The sequence below is a fragment of the Lipomyces doorenjongii genome (assembly GCF_038497915.1).
Source record: "Lipomyces doorenjongii strain NRRL Y-27504 unplaced genomic scaffold V1508scaffold_200, whole genome shotgun sequence".
Classification (NCBI taxonomy): Eukaryota; Fungi; Ascomycota; class Lipomycetes; order Lipomycetales; family Lipomycetaceae; genus Lipomyces; species Lipomyces doorenjongii.
Window position 1 is genome coordinate 1 of NW_027118267.1, and position 9,120 is coordinate 9,120.

The 9,120-nt window shown below is 48.5% G+C and overlaps 3 protein-coding genes across 3 annotated transcripts; 2 read left to right on the top strand and 1 right to left on the bottom strand.

Annotated features, from left to right (window-relative positions):
* Positions 1-1,315: 1,315 nt before the first annotated feature.
* V1508DRAFT_446953 (uncharacterized protein) lies at positions 1,316-1,962 on the top strand (the record flags this gene model as incomplete). Its single annotated transcript, XM_066942438.1, has 2 exons — positions 1,316-1,707; positions 1,743-1,962. 2 exons carry the CDS (start codon positions 1,316-1,318, stop codon positions 1,960-1,962), a joined length of 612 nt encoding a protein of 203 aa, XP_066792026.1.
* A 1,239-nt stretch (positions 1,963-3,201) lies between these two features.
* V1508DRAFT_446955 (putative mfs general substrate transporter protein) lies at positions 3,202-4,711 on the bottom strand (the record flags this gene model as incomplete). The annotated part of the gene is made up of 3 exons (XM_066942439.1): positions 3,202-3,856; positions 3,910-4,341; positions 4,389-4,711. 3 exons carry the CDS (start codon positions 4,709-4,711, stop codon positions 3,202-3,204), a joined length of 1,410 nt encoding a protein of 469 aa, XP_066792027.1.
* A 1,953-nt stretch (positions 4,712-6,664) lies between these two features.
* On the top strand, positions 6,665-8,281 carry V1508DRAFT_109215 (uncharacterized protein). The gene is made up of 3 exons (XM_066935861.1): positions 6,665-6,695; positions 6,725-7,022; positions 7,074-8,281. The coding sequence occupies exons 2-3, from the start codon at positions 6,914-6,916 to the stop codon at positions 7,934-7,936; spliced, it is 972 nt and encodes a 323-aa protein (XP_066792028.1). The 5' UTR covers positions 6,665-6,695; positions 6,725-6,913; the 3' UTR covers positions 7,937-8,281.
* The last annotated feature ends 839 nt before the right edge of the window (positions 8,282-9,120 follow it).

The window sequence follows — 9,120 nt, forward strand, 5'->3', positions numbered from 1 at the left end:
TTGAGGATTAGACACATTGCGTACTACTACACAGTATTTCTGTGTATATATAGAGGTTCAATTACCTTGGATACGATAGTTAAGACTACGGACATTCCAGCAACCCTTTTTCCTTCTATTTAAAAGTTCTAATCGAGCTTACTTCCACTGTGCTCTACCAATCAATATCGCATATTTCAACAGGTATGACGAGTGTGATCTGAGGTTCTCGCTTAGAAACGACAAGAGGGAACTCCTCGAACTTTTTGAGAACATTTTCAATCTGTTGTAGACGGTCCCAGTCGTCGGTACTAAAGGGAGGAAGATAGTGTTGGTGCTCGATCCACTTCTTTATCTGCTGCTTTGCTTCGAGCGCGTCTTGGCCATTCGATGCGTGGAATTCCAATGGGTGTCCACATCATACTCAATGAATTTTTCCTTTAATCCGTTTGTTCCGCATGTAATCTTCCATTGTTGCTTTCTCTGCGGCGTCCGCGCTATCCAAAGCGCCATGATCCGAAGTCTCGACAGTGCAGAATGCGATCCAATTCCTAGATTTGCTTGCATCAGATCACAAGCTTCGATTGCAGTCTTGCGATACCTGCTTTTAATGCAGAGAGAATGTCACCGACGATTAGATTAAGTACATGACCCAGACATCGCCCATAGCTGTCAACATTTTGAAAACGATATGTAGCTGTATCTTCTGCTAAAGACTGTTCCTGTAGAAGGAAGTATAGTTCAGACACTAGAGTTTAGTTATTTGAAGCGTTATCCGCCGTAATGGTAAGAAGCTTGTGTTCTCTGCCAAAGTCTTAATCAACAGATCTGCCATATTCTCTCCAGTGTGGGCACCGCATATTTCCGTGAACTCGAGGACATGTTCCCGATAGTGATATTGATGGGTTAGCCAATGTCCGATCACTCCCAGCATAGCCTTCGAATTTTTGCTGGTCCAAACGTCCAGCGACAATGCAATGCTCTTACAAGTTAGTTCCAGCTCTTCGACCAATTGAGCTCTACACAAAGTGAACTCCGAGTTAATTCGACGAGCCACCGTTTGGCGGCAATTGAACGGAAGTGAGACACCCGGTAGGTCTTTGAATATCTGTTGGAATGCTGAGGATTCAATTGCCATGAACGCCATATCATCCATCACAATCCAACGTAGCAAATTCTGCACCAATGTCTTGCCTACATTATCTTTCGCGCTTTGCCTGAACATTGTAGCAACCGATTGTTGTTTCATTTTCCCGTCGTCCCCTCCACGGTCATCCTCGCTGCCAGCGGATTCAGGGTTTCAACCCTGAACCCTGCCGTGGTTTCGGACCGCAAGATGCCCCCGGCATTGAGGGCATTGAGGGCCAGACTGGCGCCCATGATTGATGTAGCGCGCAGACACCTCACTAGGCAGGTATACGCGGCCGAGCAGCTGGCCTTCTACGACGAAATCAAGCCGACCTCGAACCCGCACGAGTCCCTTGGTTCTACCAAGGACAGGGGCAGCAACCGCGTCATCTTTGGTGAGGCTGTCAACTCTATCCTCGATGGATTGACAAAGGAGGAAGCCGTTCGCCGCGTCATGGTCATAGACTCGGATCTAGAGGGTTCCACGGGGCTCAAGGCCATTCATGCCAAGCATCCCGAGGGTTTTGTCCCCATCGTGTGTCATGGAACGCGGAAACTTTTCTGCTGCCGCCGGCTTTGGGTTCGCAAGCAACGGGGAGCGTCAGGGCGTCTTGACCTTTGCTGCCTTGTTGGAGGTGCATTTCCGAAATCACCATGGCACGCCTTAACAACTATAGTGTGCTGTCGCACTTCTCTCATAGCGGCGTTAATGAGATGGCCGATAACACATGCCACTTTGGGCTCAATCTTTTCTTTGCCGACAACGGCCTCATGGATGCCGAGACGACGGCGCTCTATTTCCCTGCTGATGGCGAGCAGATGAAGGCCATCGGGGTTCAGGGAAGGTTTTGCTGATGATTTGGCGGTAAAGCTTGAATATACTCGTGGAAAAACACGAGAGTGGCTTTAAAAGTGGCTTTCTCTAAGCAAATATCCAGCCGCATCATCAGAAGAAAGGCTACATCCTCGTAAACCAATACTGAGACTATTTCGCAAAAGCAATGAGTAATTACAATTAACTTCAAGGTCTTATGATATCGCACAATTGGACACGGGACTGTATTTTCTGACTAATGTCAGAAAATGAAGCAGCTGATCAATCGCCATTACCGGATACGTCTTAAGGTAACGTCACTTATTAATATAACTGACAATCACTTCTAAATGAAGATAAAAGATTGTCAAGTGATCAATCAGCAGGACATGTCCAAGCGTGGGTCACATGAAGGTTATTTCTAAAGTGCAGATTCTTGATTTAAAGACCTCTTAATTCCCTTTGGGCCTTGGATTCAAGGAAATCCCAGTGAACTCCACAAACCCCTTGCAGTTGACATCAAGCCACGCGAAACTTTCGCGACACACACTCAAACTTTATTCACCACATCGTGTTAGAATAAACGCGGTTAAGGCTGAAGGAAACGCCTTATGGTTGAGCAACCGCCTTCTAAGGTTAGGAGAACAGAGAAGTGGAAAAACACCCATTAGAGTTGTGGCGTGCACATGTTAGTTATATGAGATGGCGATAAAGTGAGCCATAAGATTAGAGTTTAATGAGTGTGCAGCTTCGAACATAGAAGCTCGACATAGATGAAAATAGCCCCGAGGAGATAGACAATTAACTACAAGTTTAGCACCAGTATTCTGACAGGAACGAGAACTGTATATGTGCTACGCCCGATAGTAGGGTCTAGTTATCGGAAATAATGTAACGTGTGGGAGTCCGTAACCCTGAACCCGGAACCCAGTAGGGTGATGCCCGGTTACCAGGAACAATAAGGTTTCTTACAGAGTTATCGAGGGAACCCTGGAAGTCCCGAGACTGCACTGAGGTCTAGCCACTCACACTTAGCTTAGCCTCAGTCCCAGTCCCAGTCATTGCCTAGCCCCTAGCCACAGCCACTGTTACACAATAGCCCACCAAAATAGTACCCAGCGATCACGTTCGAATTCCTTTATTTAACGAAATAATCTAAGTGGCAATTTTGAGCTGATACTCTTACAAACAGTCCGATATACGAGTTGATGGATCATGATGCGGTGTTGCCGATAGAATTCTTGAAAATAATTGGTACTTCGGTGGTGGATGCACCATAACTAAGGGTCGTTCTTCTCAGCGTGCTCAACATACTTACCATCTTGGACCTTGCACATTGCACCGCCCTCGATGCCGACTTCTCCGGAGACCACAATATCTTTGACTCGGAAGATGTGTCGGCCGTGACGGAGCCAGTGGAAGGCGACATAGCCCAGGACGTAGACAAATCCGACGAGCGGAACTATGTAGGAAATATGCGTACTGGCCGCGTCGGCGACGGCGCCTTGGATCGGCGGAAACACCGCGCCGCCCGCCACGCCCATGACCAAGATGCCGGCGCCGCGCCGTGTGTGGCGCCCCAGGTTGGCGGTGCCCAGCGTGAAGATGGTTGGGTACATCGGCGCCTCGAAGAAAAACAGCACAATCAGCACCCCGACGGTGGCGCGGCCAACCCCCGCGCAGACATAGCCATTGAAAGCAATGGCGCAGCACGTGTACACAATCATCAGGAAGTCGGGCTGGAATACAGTGGCCAGCGCAGTGGCGATGAAGCGTCCAACGGTAAATGTGATGAGCGCGTACGAGAGGAAGTTGGCAGCTTCCGAGGAGCTATACGACGCGTCCTTGAGCTCGGTTACGTAGTTGATGAAGAAGCTGGCAATGGTGACTTGAGCACCGACGTAACAGAACTGCGCGACGAAACCAAAGATCATGCTGGCCACTGTTAGACAAGGTCCAGGTCATGGGAACAGTTGGACTCGACTCACTTGTATTGCTTGTACAGCGGGCCCTGGGCGATAACGTTGCCATCATCGTCGCGTAGAATCATCTGCTCGGAGCCTTGCAGCGCTGACTCCGAGACCTCAGGGAGCTTGGCGAAGATGAAGATGACGGCGACCACAACACCGGCACAGGCCACGGCGAGATACACAAACTGCACATTGACAAGGTTGTTGGCGTTCGCACCGGTGAAGAAGAACTTGGAAGCAATCAAGGGGCCGATGAAAGAGGCAACGCCATTCCAAGACTGGCAGAACTGCAGTCGTGCAGACGCAGACGTCGGATTGCCAATGACGACCGCGTAAGAGTTTGCCGCCGTCTCGAGCGTGGCAAGACCACAGGCGATGACGAGCGTGCAGACGCAGAAGCCCCCAAACGAAGCGATACGATTTTGGTACGTGCTGAAATGGGCGGTTGGCCTAAAGCTGTCAACCTGAAGTCTGGGAAGTGAATGCGAGAGGCTTACCAGAATAAAATGGCCCCGAGGCTGTAAAGGGTGAGACCCATAAGAACAGTGATCTTGTATCCCCGACGCTTCAGAACCTCAGCGGCAATAGGCGAAAACAGAAGGTAGCCACCCCCAAAGTACATGACTTGAAGACCGGTGGACTGCAGTTTGGTGATATCGAGGACTGTCTGGAAGTGCTTATTCAGAACATCCAGGAGACCGTATGAGAAGCCCCAGAGGAAGAAGAGCGAGGTGATGAGCGAGATGGGGAAGACGAGCGCTCGACCCGTGAGATAGCCATCACTCAGGGTCATGGTTTGGATTGGTACACCACCGGCCATGTTGGGAGACGGGAGAGGCTGCAAAAACAGAATATGGGAAGAAAGCTAAGATAAAGGTATCCCGAGCGAATGGAAGAAGCAACAAACGATCAAGTATTGAACCTGAAATGATATACTCTGTGCCTCTAAAGGATAGCATGTTCAACGCAGGGGATTCCAGTCGTCTTTATCTTTGCCCGTTCCCGTTCCAAGCAATCTGCATCCTTCGAGCAGACGGCAAATTAGCACAACCAGTAAGAATGCGGGGTACTAGGGTTTCTAAAGTGGGTCAGCAGATGCGAGTTGTGAACCTGGTGATCTGATAGAGGTATATAGCACGCCGTTGCATTGCATTGCATTGCGGAACTTCAACCGGATTCGGATGTAAGGTTTTGTGTTAAGTCCCAATCGGGGAAGCACAGCGCTACGCAGTATCATTGAGTGCATAATCTGTCAGGATCCAATATGCGGGGCAGTGATCTGGGGTGGTTTAGCCGAGATGCGGAGGCTCTTCTCCGAGCTTACTGCTAGCATAGTTCAGGGACGAGTGCGGGGTTAAGGATTTATGAGGATCCGTATGACCAATGCCCCATTGTGTTTTGTCTATTATGTTGAAACCTTATCAGCTAGGAAGTTGTTAGAATAAACGCCTTAAGGTTAGAGTAAATCGCCTTAAGGTTCGGAAAAAGGGAGATGTGGCGAGTGGCGAACACCCAAGGGAGATGTGGCGAACATATTATTGCGGTACACACCCGTTAGAGTTAAATAAGGGTCCACATTAGAGTTATTCGCCACGACACAGATGTACATGTACACGGGGAAAAGACCCCAGCAGGAGGACAACGAACAAAAAAAGAAGGTTTAACCTAAAGTGCGACAGTAGTGTTCTGACAGAAGTGTTTAAATTTCACTTTTGCAGATCGAGTCGTTCCAGGTCTAGTTTCCGAGTCTCCAGTTGCCAGCCATTAACTTTTCACCCTCAAAAGTTAAGTTTGTAGTTATCAGTGCGGGGTTTCTCCGGAAGATTGCGCCGCATCTCCAGTAAATTTAATGCCGGATAAATTCACGGAAAAAGAGAAATTATGGACGGAATGAAGCCTGTCTCGTCCGTCATGCAGTTCACTTCTCGTACCTATTTGCCATACCTGCCATCTAGCCAACCTTTATGATAGCAAAAGGAGATTGATGAGGACAACTACCTATCCGCTGAATTTGCTTTCTAAATTGAACATTGTGACGTCCAAACGGCCTTCGTCAATGGCGATCTGAAAGAGAAAATCTATATGACGCAGCCAGAGGGCTATGCAGTCTCTGGAAAAGAAAAACTTGTCTGCCGACTCAAAGAAAAGTCTTTACGGCCTTAAGCAGGCACACTCGCGGGCTACGCCCGAATGTGGCTCGGCTGCGCCTATCGGCGTATCCTCGTATCTCGCTGCCTCCCCGAGCCACGTGTCCTACTAAAAGTTTTCCGTGTAGGTTTTTCCGTTCCCTTCTCTCCTTCCATTTCTCTCTCCTTTTCTTTGTCTTCGTCGAATCCTTTTGTGTAATCTCTACTTGTTAGGAATAAAGCCTTGAGCCTATAGATGTAAGCTGGGTTTCTGGGGGCTGAAACTGGGCGACTGGGCGACTCGTCCATAGTAACGAGCCGCACCGATGAGCCAGATTGTCACCCGCGTTTCAGGGTGCGGTTTCTGTATAGTAAAAGTGGGCGACTGCGGGCGACCACGGTTAGGGTAGCAGGGCCAACGCGGTAGCTCCCGGTGGTTAGGGTCCTGAGCTGAATTAACCGCACCGCTATAACGACAAATTTAACCTGGGGTCAGAAGACCGAATCTCAATACATCACCAAAAATCGACCAAGACGAAATACAAAAAACATTAGTCGACTGGAATGAGAAAAATCGGGCGAGTCGGATGATATAAATTTCATTGCTATATTGATTGCTTCGCACATACATGAGCGGCAGGTGAGAGGTTTGGCGGAAAAAAATATGCCGACCGGCGGGTTAGGGAGTGTCCGAACGTGACTGCCAGATACGGAAGTATGGGTGCCACGCGCATTGCAGCCAGGGGCAAGGCTTAGCCACAGCGATCCGAAGTCTACAGAGCAGGCAGCAATTTGGCGCACCAACTTCAGAATTTTCCGATAAAAATTAATGCAGCAAGTATGTTTGTCCTACATGCAAGGCCGAGAAATCGTCCGTTAGCGGGTTGAGACGTCACATGCGTAGTCAGAACTGCGGCATGAATCAGGTCATCGCCGCCCCTATGTCCACCTATCAAGCAGAAGACGGAGCAAGCCAACATGGTGGCTTGACAGGCACAATTGAAGGCAACTATTTTGTTATGTCACTTCAGGAGTCAGGAATGCTAATGAGTACAGAACTCCGTACAATGGCTGACCTTGGGTTTACGATCGAGGACACTTGGAAGGTTGCCATATGCGACCATTGCCACTTCATTGTTGATAAAAGTATGATTATTGATCACATCAAGGGGATTCATCGGCTTGAAATTCGAAATGTCAATGCTGTCTTGTTAGTGCTGCGTATGAACCACCTCAGGATTCATTTACCAGTGATATGGGATGACAATGTGGACGACCAGCTAGATGATTCTGAAGAAGAGGATCGAGGTCCATCATTCTTTCATCCCCTTGCATTTAGACCAGGGTCAGCTACACTTCAGGGTATTCCAGTTCATGATGGCTTCAAGTGTCAACTCTGTGAGCAGAGGCTACATCATACCTGTACCACCACTAAGAAAGGCATGAGGACTCACTATTCACGGTATCAGGATGGCCAAAGTGTTGAGTATCATCCAGCTAAGGTTCAAGCTTTCTATGGTCGATCCAAGATAGCTTCCCAGTTGCGATATGTCGAAGTAATGGATATAGAAAACCAGAGGCAAAATTCGATTACGCCATTTGGAATTCCAGAAAATATTCACTCTGTCCCAAACCATAGCAGTACTATAACAGCAAAGAGGGATCTGAATCAATTTGGTGTAAAGTTTCAAGTCTACCCTTTGCTGGAGACTTTGGACTTGAGTGACCTCGGACCGCTACTATACAGTCCACAGGACAGGTCTTTCGAGTTACTGAAGCACTTGTGCTTGAAGATGTTCAATGTTACACGGGAGGACACGAGCGCTGGATTTCAGCCTATGTTGGGTAAAGTCATGGTCGGCGAGCGAGAGAAGTATGCCGTTACTTATTCATTCCTGTATATCTTAGGGCATAACTAATCCAAGTTATATAGAGATTACTTTTATGAGGTGCAAGAAAAAGACACTCTTGAAAAATATGCCACTATACGGGTAGGTTGCATCAAGGACTCGAGCTTACAGATGACCAGAAGGTAGCCGCGATGGGCCTCGTCCACGACCTTGAACTATTAAAGAGTGTCTCGTGAGAATGATGACTTGGCTCGACAATCCCCAGCACTAGCAACTGTTGTAATGTTTAGCACGCATATCCTGAGGCAGCAGTTTGAAGTAATTAACCACATTCTCCCTACGGGAGAAAGCCTCGCATCACAGTATCTGGTTCCTCGTGCAGTTAGTCTCCTAAAGATGTAAGCTGCGTTTCAGGGGGCTGAACCTGTCCGACGTGTCCGACCGTTGAGCCGCACGGGAGAGCCAAGTGGTCACGCCCGTTTCAGGGTGCCGTTTCTGTATACTGAAGGGTGTCCGACATGTCCGACCAAGGTAAGGGTTTAGAGGTTTAGTATGGCGTGTGTCCCACTGGCTGTCGGTATCTGGCAAATAATTCTGCACACTCACTCCAGGTACGTCCGTCAAAGTATTTGCACACTTGTTCTAGGCACATCTCGCAAACATTCCGTACACTTACTCTCTGGGCACATCTGCCAAAGTATTTGCACACTCGGCCCATAGGCAACAAATATATTTGGCACAGCACAAGTAGTACCGGAATAGGAAGTCGACAATTGCCTAGGCCAGCCAAGCCCACGACTGTTAGTGTCCGGGCCACAATAACCACTGCTGCATATCGGGTAGGACTTAGACCATGCGAAAGCCCTGATTTTTCTCAACAGAATTTATTAGTTTTATTTTATTTCGTAGGCGTGAAATTTTGGTGATGTTTTCAGGGTAACTGAGGAGGTTGGCTGGAGCAAGGTAAGGATTAACTGTCACAGCGCCGGAGCGGATACGGTACAAGAAACACGATAAGTTGCGAGAGTGGGCTAGGGCCATTAAATTTAGGAACAGCACAACTAGTACCAGAATAGGAAGTCGGCAATTGCACAATTTCACCGTCCAGCAGCGGTAAGTACAGGACTGTACATATAACAGGCGGTGCATGGGGCTGCAGCGTGTAGGGGAGTAGGGGATTCCAGGGGTAAGACCACACAAATAGAGTTTGTAAGTCGGTGGTTTACCCGGAAGTGCTGCATGGGCGCGCTGCA

Bases quoted from the DNA above. Each gene is read 5' to 3' on its own strand.
- V1508DRAFT_109215 (XM_066935861.1), top strand. From the start codon at position 6,914: ATGCGTAGTCAGAACTGCGGCATGAATCAGGTCATCGCCGCCCCTATG. The intron at 7,023-7,073 runs GCAACTATTTTG...TAATGAGTACAG, and splicing joins CTTGACAGGCACAATTGAAG to AACTCCGTACAATGGCTGAC.